The following is a 17,936-nucleotide window of genomic DNA, read 5'->3' as shown; positions in this document are numbered from 1 at the left end:
GGGTGGGTGGAGTCAGATAAATGTGGTAGGAAATATACATTTATAAAAATACAAATCTTGACACTTAACAAAATTGAAGATTGTGTTGATCCCTGAGTCAATAACTTATTTTTATATTCAGTATATTCCAGTGTGTTTGAGTTAATTCTTGAATTTTATTTATTCCTCACAGCTTTGCATTTAAAAGAATAACTAAGCACAGACAATGAATAAATGAAGACTGGTGCAAAAGCCAAGAGTCTGGATCTGATTGAGGAAATATTTTGAATCAATTTTAAAATCTATACATTGAGACACGTCGTATTTCAAAGTCCTTTTGATTGGCATTGATGTGAAAGGGTCTTAGTCTCAATCATCTGTTTCCAGATGAATAAGAAACAGAGAAAAACATGACAACAGTCAATTGAACTTCAAATATTTGTTAGCTCAATTAAACAAGAAGAGTGTTTGCTGCCAAAACTGTTCTTTGTTTGACCTTAAAAGAGTAAAACCACCAAAAACACATGAAGCAGTAATTTGGCAGTAAAACAGCACTACTGAATACTGCAGAGCAACACAAAGTAAGAGCAAACGTCTGCAACCTCGTGACATGGTGAAAGAGCGCCCTCTGGCGAACATGTGCGACATGTAATTGCCCTGTCATTCAGTGAATGATAGGCCTCATAAAATGTGAAGTAGGAATGAAACACTGTGAAAGACACATGAAGACAACAGGAAAAACAACAACAACACAAGAGGCTGCAAGCAAAAACTAGAACTGCATTTAGCGTGGTTGACAAAAACAGAAAACACTACAGTGAGGAAAATGCAATCACAACCAAACTAACATGAAAATAATTTTTTTAATATCATGTTATCATGGGGTGGCACGTGGTGCAGTGGTGAGCACTGTCGCCTCACACCAAGAAGGTTCTGGGTTCGAGCCCCGGCTGGGAGAAAAATTCAAAACCCCTCCCCGAAATTTTCTGCATGTCGGCCATCAGACTTGTTGGTCCTGTAGTTGCACTGTATTTTCACCAGTGCTGAGGCACACCTGCATTACTCACAGGCCAGTTTGCCATCAAAAGAGGAGAGGGCGATGGCAAACGCCTGAAAGGCACACATTGGGAAGGAGTAATCCATGGTGAAGGTGTCCTCTGCCACGCGTCCAAACTGCATCACAATGTAGTCCTCTGGAAAAGAGACGGGAGAGCCAGAGGAGACAGACAGCAGGTAAGTGAGGGGTTTTTATTTCCTGTGGATAAGAAAAGAAGAAGGAAGATAGCAGGTCTTTCTTTTCATACTATTTTCAGGGTGGACGAGCTGGAAATTTTTCACAGACGTCTGTGTGACTCGCCCTCCAAATTCAAGAGTGTAGGACCGAGTCTGCTCATCCCACTCGGGGCTCTTGCTCTCCAGGGTGATCAGTCGATCCAGGTTGTTTTTGGCTTGGCACGTCAGAAGGCTTTCCTGCTTCTGAGATAAAATATCATGGATACTTTAACTGCAGCCTAAAACACAATACATGAACTAATTTTGCCGATACTTTTTTGAACGTACATTTTTTGGACGAACACACATTCTGGCATCATCCTCCAGGATACCAGGGATGACCACTGTCATTTTCCTGGGACCCATCATCCCAAGAACATTCGTCTCCTGGAAAATAAGAAATGATGGTGTTAGAGATTTCCTGTGTTCATACATGGTGTTTATGGATACTGAGTGGAGAGAGTAAGACTGGACTCACGTAGCAAATGGCTGCTAGCTCTTGTCGCACTGCCTCACTCTCTGCGACCGGAACGTCCTCTGGGTTTTCCCCACAGTCATAGACTGTGAACTTGTTACCCAGGAAATTGGACCTGAAACAACATGAAAAGAAACAATGCAGATGTTACAGATGGAGTTTGGAACACAGTTGGATTACGATAAGAAAAAAATGGATCTTCATTTGCTTTTGGATAGGTTCCAAGGGAGAAACCAAATAAAAGAATACCTCAGTTTGCCAATGCAGCTCCTGGCTTTTCTGGACTTATTTGTTAGGTCAGTGGAAATCAGGTAGTAGGAAGTTTTGCACGTCTTCTTTCTGGCAGCCATTAGGAACACCTTTTTTTTGTTGACACAAGAACAAATATCAAAACACAGATTATATTTCATCAGAAATTTGAAAGCCTAAGAAACACAGGTCCTCAGATCTAAAGAGGTACTTCTTCATGACTTGTTAATACCTGATATAAAAGGCAAAAGTGGATCATGAATTAGATACTGAATAAAGACAGTAGGTAAAGCTTCTAAACCAGAATTCATCATTTCTTTGTTCTTGGAAAGTCGCACCATATCAGAAATAAAATCCAAATGCAAAATTACACAGTTCAACTCTGGAGAAAGTACCAACCTTCTTTCCGTCTTCCCCCTCCATGTGGAGCTGATAAACGGGGGGGCCGTTGCTCTGGTCCCTGGTGATCCTGCACTGGATGATCTCATCTCTGGGAGCAGGATGCATGGCGAACTCATGCAGATCCTCCATAGACCGAGGAGATGACGACTGAAATGACAAAGTCACTCCATGAGAAGCGTTTCATCATTTTAAAATGATTTCAATCAAAATAAGCCGACAAAGATGCCTTTGACAAGAGATTTACATCCTACCCTTAAATTTGTGTCGCTCCCTGCAGGTTCCAGCCTGGGGGTGGAGAGAGGGGACAACATGCTTGGTGAAGTTGTCCCTTCGTTCTTCCAATCTGTGTCTTCATCGCTCATTTGGCTTCCGTCACCTGTTGTGTAAATAACACACACAATATTATTCTAGTGCTGCTGTTTTCTGGATTATAAAACCATCTCATTTTTGGACTGGTGTCAGATTGTTTGGTCGTACTTGATGATGGAGACACAAGCCTCTCAGGACTGTCTTCCTCCTCTTCATCCTCACTTTCACTCTCTTGGTAGGTGGTCTTGTAGGACTTCTGGGAGCCTTTTGTCCACCTGGGAATCAGCTCACCAACTGGAAAAGCAGAGAGTTGCTGAGAAAACTCATGAAAACAAAGTGTCTCCTAGTTTTCATGTTTGCTGGATGACAACATAGGACACAAACACACGTTTGGTCTTCTTCCTGGGCACGTGGGGTTTGAGAAAACCACCACCCAAAGCTGTTAGAAGTGCATCCTACTGGCATCCAGTGGTGGACAATAACAAAGTACACAAGAAGTACAGCTTGCATGTGTATTGCCCTTTAGTACATTTTCCAAGTATCTCTACTGTACTTGTGTTTTTTTTATATTTGGTCATATCAATACAAAAACTATTGAAATATTGAAACTGATCCATCAGGCTACCATAAGCACCTGAGGCACACCAGCACGGGTTACTCACATGGCACTTTGCCATCAAAAGTGGAGAGGGCGATGGCAAACGCTTGAAAGGCACACATGGGGAAGGAGTACTCCATGGTGAAGGTGTCCTCTTCCATGCGTCCAAACTGCATCACAACGTAGTCCTCTGGAAAAGAGACGGGAGAGCCAGAGGAGACAGATGAGCAAGGGTTTCTATTTCCTGTGGCTGATGAGAGAAGAAGGAAGGCAAGAAGTCTTTCTTGTCTTACCATTTTCAGGGTGGACCAGCATGAAATTTTTCTCAGAGGTCTGTTTGACTCGCTCACTCAGGTCAAGAGCGTATGACTGAGTCTGCGGATTCCACCTGGGGTTCTTGTTCTCCAGGGCGATCAGTTGATCCATGTCCCCGTTCGCTTGGCGCATCAGGAGGGTTTCCTGCTTCTGAAGTAACATATATGACTTTAACTGCAGCCTAATCCATGACACATTTCATAAACTGGGTGATATTTTTGAAACATACATTTTTTGGACGAACGCTCACTCTGGCGTCATTCTCCAGGATACCAGGGATGACCACTCTCATTTTCTTGGGACCCCAAATCCCATGAACACTCCTCTCCTGAGAAATAAGAAGTGACTGTGTTAAAGATTTCAATGTTGAGATGTGGCGTTTATGGATACTGAGTGTTGAGAGTCAGACTGGACTCACATAGCTAATGGCTGCAAGCTCTTGCCGCACTGCTTCACTCCCTTTCAAGTTCACTTTCTCTGGCTTTTCTCCACAGTCATAAACTGTGTACTTGGTACCCAGCAAATTGGACCTGAAAAACAAAGAAAAATAATGCAGACATGAGAGCCGAGCCAAATCAAGAAAACAGCTCATCTATAATCAGTGAAACAATAATCAATGCACATTTAATGTTGCAGGTACTGTCTCTTTGGATCAATAATCAACTCTCTTTTTTCTTCAGTGTCTAAAGTCACTGGTTGGTTTCAGATTCATTTCCATGGTAGAGCCCAAACAGAAGAATACCTCAGTTTTCCAATGTAGCTGCTGGCTTTTCTGGACAGATCAGAGAAATCTGTGGAAATCAGGTAGTTGGAAGTTCTGCACTTCTTCCTTTTTCTGGCGGCCATTAGAAACACCTTTGTGTTGACGCAAGAACAAATACAAGAGAAAATGAATCGAAACTCAATCGAAACATGAAAGCCTAAGAGCAAGGGTCCTGGACTCTAAGGAGGTACTGCTGATTTTTGAATATCTGATCTACAAGGTAAAAGTGTGTCATGGATTAGTTTCATCATAAAGCCAGTGGTTATAGCTTATTAACCGTGATTCATCATTTCTGACTTAAGAGAAAGTACCAACCATCTCTCCGTCTTCCCTCTCCATGTGGAGGTAATAAACCGGGTAAAAGCTGCTCCCGTCCCTGGTGATCCTGCACTGGATGACTTTGTCTTCAGGAGCAGGACGCATGGCGAACCCCTGCAGATCCTCCACAGACAGAGGAGATGATGACTGAAATGACACATTCACTCAATGAGAACCATTTTATCACTTCAAAAATATTTCTTGAAAGGATTTCAATCAAAATGACCTGCCTAAGACGCCTTTGACAAGACAAGAGATTTCCATCTTACCATGTCATCATCTTCACTCTCTGAAGAGTATTGAAGCGACTCTGCACTTTCTGTGTTTGAGTCTTCTTGCCTGTCATTTTCATCCTCCTCCTCCTCCTCCTCTGTTTGCCACCCGGCACCTGTTGTGTAAATAACACATGAACACACACGTAACATTATTCTATATGTCTTCTTTTTCCAGGGTCATGATTGCCCAAATTGACTCGTAAGTCAAGGGAGGAAAACTCGAGTGACTCTGCAAAGGAAGAGACCGCTAACTGCTGTGAAACACTTTAGTTTTATGATATCAAACATGAGAATAAAGAGGTCTTTAACCAACAGCCAGATGAATGTGAACACGTTTCACATTTGTCATGTTTACGTCCACAATGATTGATTTGATTTTTTTCTTTAACATCTCTAAAATATCTCCAGGTTGATTTGACCACAGACCTTATTTTAGGCTTTTAAATGAAAACCCCTTCCAAAGATGGACTGAGTTGGGGACGAGGGAACCAGACATCCAACAGTTCTACTTGTTGTATTTGGAGTTTGTGGTGGAAAATATGGATCCAGCCATGTCCCTTTCAAACAGGCTCACGTGAAAGACTCAAATAATCTGCTGCTTCTATTCTTACGTGTCATGTTGGTGGTCGTCCTCATGTTGAACTTGTTGAGTGCGATCTCATCCAAGGCATCTTCAGGCTCTAGAAAACAGGTTTTATGGATGCGGTGTTTCATTTGTTAGGTCTATTTTCTTTTCCTCTGCTAAGAATCATCAAAAATGCTTGTGGTCCTCACCACTCAGGGAGGAGTCGCTGAGGGACTGGCTGCTCTGAGGCGTCTGGCTCAACTGAGTGTTGCCAGACTCTTGCCAGTTGCATCCAACGCAAGACAAAGGTATTCCCTCTGATTCCAGGTATTTCCTCAGGCATTCCTCTTGTATTTTGTTGGGTCTCCATAGCTGAAAGAGAAAACATGTCAGCTTCACATTCGCGCCAAAACTGACAAGGTTGTTGTTGTTGTTGTTGGGCTGCTGCCCCTGCAACCTGACCCCAGATAAGCAGAAGCAAATGGATGGATGGGCTCATGCATCATTGTTACTGTTTCATACGACTGATAGTATGAATGGGGTCCAAGATGGCAACGCAAAGAGTTTCTACTGTACGAAGACTTCAAGTTGAGCAGGTGATTGTGACAAGTAGCCGTGACAGCTAAGACAGCTCCACCTCAGCCCCAATCACTTGTTAGCTCACATCAAAAAAGAACAGAAGACAATGCTATGCTAACTTTTATCAAAGAATTCCCAAAGTAAACATGCACTGTAAACATTTAACTAAAAAGGTCATTGCAAAATCTAAAAAGCATGTCACCATTTTCCCCCATCTAGGATTTGTGCCAGTGACGTTAAATGGTGAAAATTCTTTACCGGTTCATCCTGCCAACGTTGTTCCTTGGAGTTCATGTTTGTTTCCTTCAACCTTCAACAGAACCTCTTCAAAAGAGGTATCAGACAGTTGTCTTTTGGCTTGATGTTGGTGGAGTTGTTCTTGTGGTGTCGTTCGTTTCCAAAAGAACTTTTTCATTCTTTGTCAAATAAAGTTCTACTGTTACATTCAAGATGGTGATGATGACAGCCAGATGACATCACTATCAGACTGAGATGACAAGAAGACTGGCAGCCATGATTCTGACTGAATTTACCTTCAGAATTATGACTGTGATCTCACCACAAATTATGAACATCATTTAGATGTTATTTTATTATTCTTTTTATTTTGAAACATTTATTTTCCTGATTTAAAACTTTTTTTTTTTTTAATGTGGCATCTGCTTCACCCAGTTAGTCAACTGGGAACCAGTTCTCCTTTGCAATGACGTATTGGATGAACACTCAGCTTCAGCATCACCACTGAGGATTCAGTAAACTGGAAATGTAATCTTGTGGGAAAACTGTCTCAAGTGAAATGTTTTTTTTAACTGAATTGATAAATTTCCTTGATTCACAAAAGTTGTTTCTGCCTTGTTGAAGATGAACTTAACCCTTTTCATCTGTTTTGAACAGAGTGATTATTTATCAAAGAAACATTACACGTCGCTAAATTGTTTGTAATTTATCCTGAATACTTTGGACACACCACACATTGTTCTTCCACCACTTTCAAGTAATTCTCTGAATTTTTCTTCAATGTATAGTGATACTCTAGAAATTTGCTCCAAGTGAAAAACAACGAAGACAGTGTCAGAACATGAACATCACGGAATTGTAACACAAAGTGGGACTTGGAATGTTGGGGTGGAAAAATAAAGGCTACTTATACCAGTGAATGATACTGACAATAATTGTGAAATTTTAGCATTATTTGGTTTCTGGTCTCCAAACATTGTTCAACAGGATGGACCTTGATTCTATGGCTTGAGATGTCTGTTTTTTCCCCCAAATTTTCGGAGGGGTGACAGGCATGCAGGGTGAATTTTTGTATACATTCATCCATCCGTCCATCCCATCATCTACCGCTTATCCTGTTCAGGGGTCATGAGGGGGCTGGAGCCTATCCCAGAAGCCTTCGGATGAGAAGCGGGGTTCACCCTGTACAGGTCGCCAGTCCATCAGAGGGACAACACATAGAGACAGACAACCACTTGCCCTCACAGCCACGCCTACGGTCAATTTAGAGGATCCAATTAGCCTCGTCCCCTCTTGATGTCTTTGGATTGTGGGAGGAAGCCGAAGTAGGGGAGTTGGGGAAGTTGTCACGCTGCAATTATTTCCTCCAACAGGGGGCGCAACTAAAAAGTGGAATACTAGTTTTGTTTCTTTACATGGTCAGGTCTCATGTTCTGAAGGGGAAGAGAACAGCACATTGTGAGTTGAGATGAGCACCAATTAACCATTTTCCACAACCCAAAGTAAAACAAATATTAACTTTATAGATTTCAAAATAAGCTCATTTCAGATTAAAAAAAATCCTAGCAGTGTGACATTTGGACTTGTTAGAGGAGGGATTAAGGCATCCTGTCATACCTCAGTCATTGTTCTGTTTTAAACTACCGTTCATCTCGAGCCATCATTAGCAAAGAAGGTACTTTGAGGCAACATGTCTCAGTTCGGGGTTTGTTGTCACGTGTCAACTAGACAGGAGACAGGGGGATCTCCAAATATTCTGGTTCAGAGAGGCAAGGCGTGGAGGTTGGTGTTCCCGTGAAAGAGCACGTAAGTGGCAGATATTCCTTTAACGTGGTTTATTCACTGCGGTCTGTAATCACAATACAGGAAAAAAAAACCGAACCAAGCATAAATAATAAAGTAATAAAGGACTGTATGAATGAGAACTATTATTATATTATTGATAAACAGCACGTCACAGGAGGCTCATGTACACTATGACGGATATAGATTAGCTTACCTTATTCAAATAAGCATAAATTAACATCAGTCCACTCTCAGATAAATAAAACAAGTTATCACAGTATCAGCATTTAACTAGAACAGTAAACCGTCATGAAACTCACCTTCTGTCATTTACACTCAGAGATAAACCATGGAAAACCAATGGACAAAGGGAAAAAACTCAACGAACTGCTGCCGGGCGGGTGCCAATAGCGAGAACTCGCTGCTATATTAACGTATACCGCACGCGAGTGTGGTGCGTTCACAAGTCTCAGGAAAACCATTGTGCATTCAAGAACATAGGAAACATGACAACTTAGCGATAAACCCTATAATTTGCAGCAAAATAATCAAAAACTGTAAATGAACACAACACGGACTTTCGAACAACAACTTATCCCAGAATAACAACTTTCAAAAAGGATTTTAATTGACATGGTGAGTCTGCTTATTTGCAGTTCTCATAATGACATTTTGACTTTATTTTTTACAGAAACAAGAGTTGTTTATAGAAGAGGAGAAGGTGAGAAGACATGGTCAGGAATTACAAAAGAAAAACAGAACATGCCAGTGCAGCACCTCACGTGATGCTAAGGGCAGTCAGGCAGGTGACCCTGGCTAATAAATCAGTCCGGACAACAGCAAAGGACTTTCATGTCAATTACCGAACCTTGGCTCCTTACTTCACCCCAGCTGAAATACAAAGTCAGACACCTGTCCCAACGACAGTGGTTGGATACAAATCACCAAGGCAAATTTTTAGCACAGAGATGGAACTGCAGCTTGAGAATTATATTATGAGATCAGCTGACAGCTGTTTTGGTTTGTGTCCAACCAGAACTGGGCCATAAACCAAATGAATTTGATTTGATTTTTTCAATCAATATGAAAAAAATTAAATCTCAAAATTAGTTTAATGTTTCGACCCGGTGCGTGTAATACACACAGTCACCACAACAGGCACATACATGAGGAGGACTGGCGCTGTTTCCTAAGCAGACTGCGGTCCGATCAAGAGGAACATTGGCTTATGCCCATGCTTGTGCCTGACAGACACACATGAGAGATGGAGGCGGCAGAAGTCACAGACACGGAGCATGATATTGTTCAAAAAAAGGGAAGCGTGACTTCGGTGGTATGGACATGGTTTGGATTCGCGAGGCTGGACACGGAAAAGACCAGCGCTTTGTGCAAACTTTGTAAAAAGACGCTGAAAACGAAGGGAAGTAGCACAACAAATCTTTTCCAGCACATCAAGCAACGAGAGTGGAAGCAATGTGTGAGGCGCCGCCTTACAAGCATTGACGCTGGCTCCATGAAAAAAACCTCCACCAAAGTCACAGCCAAGTGTTGCTGCGGCGTTTTCCAAAGCTACGCCGTATGACAAGTCAGGAAAGAGATGGAGGGACATTCCTGATGCGGTGGCCTTTTACGTCGGTAAAGACATGTTACCCATCTACTCAGTTGAAAAAGTGTGTCGCCTACCTGTCCAACATGTAGGAATCAGCTCAGCTCATACCATCATTTCCTGAAAGGGCACACTAAGTACTGCTGTAACTTTGCAATGTCAGTAAAAATGAGTAATTCTTGAGTTCTTGAGAGGGCTGTCACAGAGTTAGTAACTCTCTTAGCTGACAGGCACACCCAAGGACCAAGCAGGCCTCAGCCTGACAGTGAGGGTCCTGAAGTTGGGCAAGTAACTCTGGCCCAAAGTGATGCTGAGCCAGTGTGGAAGAAGAAAAAAACCTTGGGGAGTTTTGTCCAAAAGCCACTGATTACTGCCCAGATGTGTGAGGAAGACAATATCAGAGCTGAGCTTTCAGCTTACTGGTTGTCCCCTGACATGGACCCAGACACTGACCCACTTCAGCGGTGGAAAGTGCATGACACAAACTTCCCAAGGCTAAGTAAGTTGGCTCGAAAATACCTCTCCATTCCTGCAACAAGTTCCCCCTCTGAGAGGGTTTTCAGTACTGGGGGGAGCGTTGTGACTTGCCATCGAGCATGCCTCGAGCCAGAATCTTGTTGATAGACTTGTTTTCTTGGTAAGAAATCTGTCCCTGTAATCCAGTTGGAGGAAAGGCAGGTCAATGCATCAGACCGATTGATAGCCAGGCGTGGGTTCAAGCAGGTGGGGTCGCTGACATCTGGGCAAAGGGGTACCTTGGTGACCCTTGAGTGTGCAGTCTCATCCACAGGGAACAGAATCCCCCCCTACTTCATCTGTCCACGGGTGCATTTTCATGATCACTTCATCAACAATGGCTCACCTGGCAGCAAAGGAGGAGCAAATCCCACAGGGTGGATGAAAGAACCACACTTTGTTGATTTCCTCAAGCATTTTGTGGAACATACCAAGTGCTCAAAGGAGAACCCCTGCTTACTCCTTCTGGATAACCACAGTTCACGTCTTTCTATTGATGGGCTGAATTTTGCCAAAGAAAAGGGGATCGTTATGTTGTCCTTCCCACCCCACTGCTCACACCGGCTGCAGCCTTTGGACAGAAATGTTTATGGGCCGCTTAAAAAGCGTTTCAACTCTGTCTCTGACTCCTGGATGAGGAACAACCCAGGAAAAACACTCAGCATCTATGACATCCCTGGGATTGTAGCAACTGCTTATCCTCTGGCTGCAACCCCACTTCATATTCAGGCCAGCTTTCGGGTGACAGGGATTCAACCTTACAACAGGGATGTGTTTGTGGGGACAGAATTTGCGATATCTTATGTCTCAGATTGCCCAGATCATGACCCAGCTCTACAAAGCTCAAGCACCAACCCAAACATTCCAGGTTCTGAAAACGGCCCATCTTTTCCAGGACCCAGCACCAACCCAGCCATTCCAGGACCCAGCACCAACCAAGTTATTCCAAGCCCTAGCAAGCCAGTGACCTCCACCAACACATTAACTCCAGAGGATATTAGGCCTTACCCAAAAGCTGGTCCAAGAAAACAAGTTCACCTGCAGAGAAAAAAGAGAAAAAGTGCTATTCTCACCGACACACCTGTGGAGGAGGCACTTGAAGCTGAAAGGCAGACACAAGAGGAAAAAAGGGTATTCAAAAAGAAATGTAAGGCAACCAAATCCAAAATACCAAAGAAGCAGAGCGCAAGGAAGAAACAGAGGGCAAGTACAAAAAGAAAAACTCCTGATGACTCCTCATCAGAAGAAGATCAGTCACTGTGCCTGGTCTGTGTAGAGCCATTTGGAAATAGGAGAAGCCTGGGTGCAGTGCATAATATGCAAAGGATGGTCCCATGAGAAATGCACCCCTGGCAAGCCAGTCTACGTAGGCCAGAACTGCAACTTGGATGAGTCCAACTAGAGAGTACAGGTTTTTGGTTTTTGTTTTTAATGGCTCTTCCAGGACTGACCAGTGAGGTAAGGTTTTGTTTGAGTTTATCTTTTTTCCTGGACTAGTTGCACAAGTTTCATAATGCATGTTGAACAATATATCCTATTAAGGTTTGTTCACTTTCAAGTAAAAAATAACAACAATATTTTTGTCCTTGTTTTATTCGTGGCAAAATCCAGTGTGACATCTTACCCCATACAGTGATCGCCCCAGACCCGTCATTATTAAACTGCACAATTCCGGGGACAAACAGCGGATCATGGCGGCACTGAGGGAGAGGAGACAGCTCACATAGGAGGGACAGAAACGGTACATTCAACAGGACCTCTCGGCTGCAGTGAAGGACAAACGGCGCGGCTTCAACAAGGTGTGTGAACGTCTGATCGGACGAAACATCCTCTTCGCCATGCGATTCCCCGCCGTCCTGACCTTCACATACAACGGAAAGAGACATGCCTTCCAATCTCCCCAAGCTGCGCAGGCCTTTTTGGAGGAACTGCAGTGAGTGAACTGTGCAGCGACTCCCACTGGGTAAATACACAACATATGATGGGACGAGATGGGACTTAGCAGCCTAGTTTAAGTTCAAATTGCTGCACTTCTATGAACTTTAGGGCTGGAATGGCTGGGATATTTCAAGTCGCTAAAATCAGTCAGTAAGGTTTCATTCAAAAATATGGGGTAAATAATTTTTTTCTTCTTAAAAGTCGCAACCTGGGACAGTGATTCAATTGTCACTTTTGAACCTGATGAGGTGGTGAATCTATCTGGGTCATGGAGGCGGGAGTTCCTTGAAGAGAATGAGGTGGTTGCTCTTCTTCAGTGTCACGGGCACTTTCAGTGTCATACAGCTTCTTATAAATGTTAATCAAGTTTGGTTCTGGTTATATTTCTGGTTTTCTCTCAGGTTGGCTGAGACCTGTTTCTGTGTTCACTGCCCACTGTTCAGAGGCAGATTTTGTTTGTTTGTTTGTTTCTTTGTTTGTTCACTGCGCCCTAAAATGTATGTCTACCTTCTCGCCATCATTTTTGATGCTGTACTTTACCTTTATCGTACATTACTGTCACGTATCATTTTCATATAATACCCATGAGTGATATTAAGATTATTTCTTTAAATGTCAAGGGGGTTGGCCACGTGGTTAAAAGGCAGAAGATCATTTCTTTTTTGAAAAGGGAGAATGCACAAATTGCATTGCTTCAAGAAACACACCTGACAGATTTGGAACATATTAAATGAAGGAGAAGCTGGGAGGGCCAGGTGTTCTACTCATCCTTCAGTTCACATAGTAGGGGAGTAGCTATTCTCATTCATAAAAAAATGCCGTTCACTCTAGGAGAGTTGGTCCAGGATGACGAGGGCCGATTTGTCATTGTTTCAGGTTTCCTACATGGGGATCGTGTCCTCATAGGCTCTGTCTATGGACCGAACACATTGGAGTCCTCTATTTTTCTAACAGCAGCATCCTCAAAGTTAGCCCCCTTCACAGTGTTAGGAGGGGACTTTGTGTCCAAGATGCTAGGATTGACCAATCTCCACCTAAACCTGCTTTTGTGTCAAAAAAGAGGGCGAGGCTAAAGGAATCCTGTGTAGATCCAGGTCTCTTTGATGTTTGGAGAACTATGAACCCAACAGCAATAGACTACACTTTTTATTCTCATCCTCAACGATGCTTTTCAAGGATCGATTATTTTTTGGTATCCAGAGAGGTAATGAATGGAGTCAAGCATGTTCAATTGGAATACGTCCATTGTCTGATCATAACCCAGTATCTATCACTATATCCCCTCCTTGTAGTGGATAACAATTATTTATCGTTCACCCGAGGCCTGTGTCTTGACCAATAGCGTACGTTCCGCTCCCTTTCCTCTCGGCAGAGGGACAAGACAGGGTTGCCCGCTCTCCCCCCTCCTTTTCGCCCTCACCTCAGAACTGCTGTCAGAACGCATCAGGACCGGTAAAAATATATACGACATTACTTTAGGCAAGACCACCCACAAAACAGCTTTAATAATAATAATAATACATTTTATTTATAAGGCGCCTTTCAAGGCACTCAAGGTCGCCGTACAACAGTTTAAAATAGATAAAATAAAACATGCACGATTTAAAAGAACAACAACAGAAGTCCCTAGGAGAGCACAAGAGAGGGCATTCAGCCATATGCCTGTCTAAAAAGGTGAGTTTTGAGATGATTTTTGAAGGTGTCAATGGAGTCAATGTTTCTGATGTCAGGAGGGAGGGAGTTCCAGAGGCGAGGGGCAGAGCAACTGAAGGCTCTAGCCCCCATGGAGGTTAGACGGAAGGAGGGGACATTGAGGCTGATGGAGGAGGAAGACCTGAGAGACCGGGTGGGAATGTTGGTGTGGAGAAGGTCTGACAGGTATGAAGGCGCGAGGTTATGGATGGTTTTGAATGTATGGAGGAGGATCTTGTAGTCAATGCGGTGTTTCATGGGAAGCTAGTGGAGATGATGTAGAACGGGGGTGATGTGACTGATGACAGGGGTTCTGGTGATGATTCGGGCAGCTGCGTTCTGGACCAATTGAAGCTTATGGAGGAGTTTGTGTGGGAGACCAAAAAGAAGTGAGTTACAATAATCCAGACGGGAGGTGACGAGAGAGTGGACCAGGATTGCAGCGCTGTTGGGAGTGAGAGATGGGCGGAGACGGTTGATATTCCGGAGGTGGAAGTAGGCGGACCGGATGGTGTTGTTGATGTGGGAATGGAATGATAAGGTGGAGTCGAGGACGACACCCAGACTCTTAACCTGAGGGGAAGGGGAAACGGAGGTGTTGTCAATGGTGAGGGTGAAACTGGGATGCTTGTTGAGTGTGGATTTGGAGGAAAGGAGGACTACTTCTGTTTTATCACTGTAAAGCTTTATACGCGGATGATGTATTGCTTTTTCTTTCAAATCCTGAGGCTTCAATCCCGGCCACTCTGTCAATGATTAATTCATTTGGCTCAATATCTGGCTATAAAGTGAATTATACCAAGTCGGAGGCCATGCCTCTGGGAACTATGATGGCACTGATGCTGATACAAATTTCCCATTTAGGTGGGCCGTCTCAGGATTTGTTTATCTTGGTATGAAGGTGTCACCTCATGTCGGGGATCTTAATTTTATACCTCTAATCAGAGCGGTGAAGAATGATCTTGAAAGATGACATGACCTTCCACTCTCCTGGATGGGCAGAATCAGTCTGATAAAAATGAATAAACTCCCCAGGCTGCTTGATCCTTTGCAGATGTTACCATTATGGATATCAAAGAAAACCAAATTTTCTCACGATTTATCAGGCACAATAAAAGACCAAGGATCAGAATTAAGACTTTACAGTTACCGGTGAAACGAGGAGGCTTCGCCCTACCTAATTTGAGATTTTATTGCTGGGCTTGCCACACCCGTATAATCTGGGACTGGCTACAGTCTCATTGAAAATCTGACACGAGTATTGATGAGTGGTCTTCCTCCCCCAACTCCTTATTGAGCAAACTCACTAACTAGGGAAAAAAAGAGTTCTGTAGACATCAAATGTAACCCTGTTATTTCCAATACCATCAGAGTCTGGCGGGACATCACAAAGTATTTTGGGGAAAACGCGTCATCCTTTGCATGAACACGTCTGACCAGGAATGAGGAGTTTCCCCCAGGAATCCAAAATAGCATATTTGACAGCGGGCATAAGAAAGGCATCAGGCTCATTCGCTGTGTTTACCAGGGTAATATACTGATGTCCTTTCAACAGATTCAACAAAAATACAACATTGCGTCCGAACACTTCTTTGGATACCTTCAACTCCGTAGTTTTATCTTGTCCAAGGTTAAAAATCTCCAAACGGACACGACTCCTCTGGGCAACATAGATTTATTTATGATTAATTGGAAAGACACAAGACATTTTCTCTCCCATTCTTATTCCATGTTATACTCCCTGGACTCAACAGATATTAGGAATGTGATACAGAAGTGGGAAAGTGATCTTGAGCACTTTATTCAAAATGACTGGCTGGAAGCAATAGCCTCTGTCAAAAACATATTTGTCTGCAACCGAATGAGGGAACCCCAATATGAGATTCTGCATAGATCCCACATAACACCACAGATCCTTAACAAGATGAAGCACCAGGATTCTCCCCTCTGTATTCAATGCAATTCATCGGTTGGGAAACACATTCATTATGTCTGGGAATGCCGTATGAACATGAAAACCCCATACAGAAAGATTCCATGGCCGAGCCAGGGCTTGAATCTGGAACCTTCCTGCTGTGAGGCGACAGTGCTGACCACTGCACCACTGCGCTACCCTGCATTTTTGCATAAATGACTTGTTTAAATTACATTAATTTGTGTTATTGTGCAGGGTCACTTTGAGAGACCGGCAGAGGTCCTATCAGACACTTTAGCCATGTTGTAGCAGTACACTGCGAGCTGGCAGGTATCAGCTCCTCACCTCTGCACTCGGTATCGGATTAACAACCAGACCGTCGCAGAAATCTGTGCTCCAGTTTTAGCATTGTTTAGTTTTATATGTTCACATTAATTTGAAGCTGTAATGTAAATTGTGTTCAAACACACAAATCTTGGAGGTTAGATTACAAGTTTAGCCTGGTAGCTAGCTAGCATTTTAGTTGGCAGCTCCATGAGCACATGGTGGCTGGAGTAGAAACGGTTAGCTTTCTGCACGGTTGTTTTTAGGAAAAGTTTGGATGAGTCTGTGTTGCTGTTTTGGTTTATTTGTTTTGGGCGAAGCTCCTTTGTTTTCCGAACTAAAATGATTTAGCCACAGGCGTGACGAATTTCAGGTAGGAAAAAATATCGAGAGTGAAAAAACATCCTGAGTGATATGAAGTGATATAAGATGTACTTTTTTAAAGTAAGATGTGCTTTTTCTTAAGTAACCGATGGAAATTGTATAAATGCTAATTAAAAATGTCATTATTTCTAAATGTGGTAAACAAACTCCATATCTGTAAGTGTAACCTCTGCCTGGTGTATCTTCTTTTCTTTTGGATGAACTTCTTACAGTTGATCTGGGTTATCACAGTCCAGGGTTTATTCATCTGCAGGCACAACATAAAATGCAAAATCATCGTGGGTGGACAGTGCACACCAGTGTCGGCTGGTGAAAAACATTCTTGGTGGGGCTGGTGAGCCAAAAACATTTCCATGCCTAGTCTAGTATAATCATTCAAAAAGAGCAGCCGGACAATTATGAAATGTTTTAAAATAGTATTTACTTCCCTTCTTAAAATCGACAGTTTCAAAGACAAAAAAAAACAAAAACAATTTACAACTACAGTAAATTTTATGCGATCAAATATTATACAATGATGTTAACTTTACAGAAGGTGATTTGAGCTTAATCTATATAATACAAATCAACAATGTGTGTGTCTCTCTCTCTTTTTGTGTCTCTGTCTCTCTCTTTGTTCATCTGTCTGTCTGTCTCTGTCTCCTTCTCTGTGTCTCCGTCTTTGTGTCCTTTTCTCTGTGTGTCTCTATCTCTGTTTGTCTGTCTCTTAGTGTGTGTGTCTCTCTCTGTTTCTCTCTCTTTGTGTCCGTCTCTCTTTCTCTCTTCGTCTACCTGTCTCTCTCCCTCTGTCTCTCTGTCTATTTGTTTCAGTCTTTCTGGGTGTGTGTTTGAATTCAGCAGTTATTTGTACAGGAACTTTGCTCGTCTCTCTTTCTGGGAGGCAAATTTCTCAATGACCCTGGTGTTGAAACCAGGAATGTTTCGTGTCAGTTTTTTCTCAATGGAGAGCACAGCCAGAGCGTTGAGCCGATCTTGTGCCATGGTATTTCTAAGAAAAGTTTTTATCCTCTTCAAAGTGGAGAAGCACCTCTCAGATTCTGACGTTGTCATTGGTGTGGTGATGAGGATGTTGAGCAGACTTACAGTTTCAGTGAACGTGTCTTGAAGGTTATTTTCCATCAAAACCTGATAGAGAGCCAGTGCACCACTGCAACTCTGAAACTCTTCGTTCCCGTAGATCAGAGACAGCTCTGTTTGAAGTCTGGCCTTGTCCAATGAGGGATAGGCTTCCACTGTGGTTTTCAGTGCTGAATCTGGGAACTTTCGGCTGTGCTGTGGGAACAGGTCTCCTTGCAGGAGTGTGGCGCTGACAAGATGCTTGATGAAACTAAATCTCTCCTTGGCATGGCTCACAATGGTGTCACATACCTATGCAATGATATAATTATACAAAATAGGAATTATTGCATCTTCACTTGTCTTCATACATTGACCTGATGA

At 42.9% G+C, this 17,936-nt stretch overlaps 1 protein-coding gene and 1 long non-coding RNA gene across 4 annotated transcripts; one reads left to right on the top strand and one right to left on the bottom strand.

Annotated features, from left to right (window-relative positions):
* Nucleotides 1-102: 102 nt before the first annotated feature.
* On the bottom strand, nt 103-8,526 carry LOC147239415 (uncharacterized). 3 transcript variants are annotated; one of them, XM_086195910.1, is made up of 20 exons: nt 8,442-8,526; nt 7,954-8,185; nt 6,358-7,769; nt 5,730-5,892; nt 5,567-5,635; nt 4,950-5,068; nt 4,678-4,827; nt 4,342-4,454; nt 4,018-4,129; nt 3,829-3,927; nt 3,578-3,749; nt 3,349-3,474; nt 2,855-2,980; nt 2,629-2,753; nt 2,375-2,524; nt 1,976-2,085; nt 1,730-1,841; nt 1,540-1,638; nt 1,284-1,455; nt 105-1,172 (listed from the first exon to the last, which is right to left on the bottom strand). In XM_086195910.1, exons 3-20 carry the CDS (start codon nt 6,391-6,393, stop codon nt 1,039-1,041), a joined length of 2,187 nt encoding a protein of 728 aa, XP_086052036.1. In that variant the 5' UTR covers nt 6,394-7,769; nt 7,954-8,185; nt 8,442-8,526; the 3' UTR covers nt 105-1,038. The 3 variants fall into 3 exon arrangements, with proteins under 3 accessions (XP_086052038.1, XP_086052036.1, XP_086052037.1); XM_086195912.1 differs by lacking the exon at nt 6,358-7,769 and having other exon boundaries at nt 103-1,172; XM_086195911.1 differs by lacking the exons at nt 7,954-8,185; nt 8,442-8,526 and having other exon boundaries at nt 6,358-7,943.
* On the top strand, nt 7,760-12,620 carry LOC147239414 (uncharacterized). Its single transcript, XR_015111604.1, has 3 exons — nt 7,760-7,794; nt 8,065-8,142; nt 11,877-12,620. It is a non-coding gene; the product is annotated as an uncharacterized LOC147239414 (long non-coding RNA).
* The last annotated feature ends 5,316 nt before the right edge of the window (nt 12,621-17,936 follow it).

This window comes from Aulostomus chinensis, chromosome 23, assembly GCF_037954235.1.
Source record: "Aulostomus chinensis isolate RoL2024-O1b breed Wild chromosome 23, RoL_Achi_v1.0, whole genome shotgun sequence".
In the NCBI taxonomy this organism is placed as follows: domain Eukaryota; kingdom Metazoa; phylum Chordata; class Actinopteri; order Syngnathiformes; family Aulostomidae; genus Aulostomus; species Aulostomus chinensis.
This window is presented reverse-complemented; position numbering and strand designations above follow the sequence as displayed.

Excerpts from the sequence above, each read along its gene's own strand:
- LOC147239415 (XM_086195910.1), bottom strand. The coding sequence starts at position 6,393 with ATGAACTCCAAGGAACAACGTTGGCAGGATGAACCG. Across the intron at positions 4,130-4,341 it reads AGCTACATTGGAAAACTGAG|GTCCAATTTGCTGGGTACCA; the intron begins GTATTCTTCTGT and ends TTTGTTTTTCAG. Across the intron at positions 1,639-1,729 it reads AGCTAGCAGCCATTTGCTAC|GAGACGAATGTTCTTGGGAT; the intron begins GTGAGTCCAGTC and ends CTTATTTTCCAG.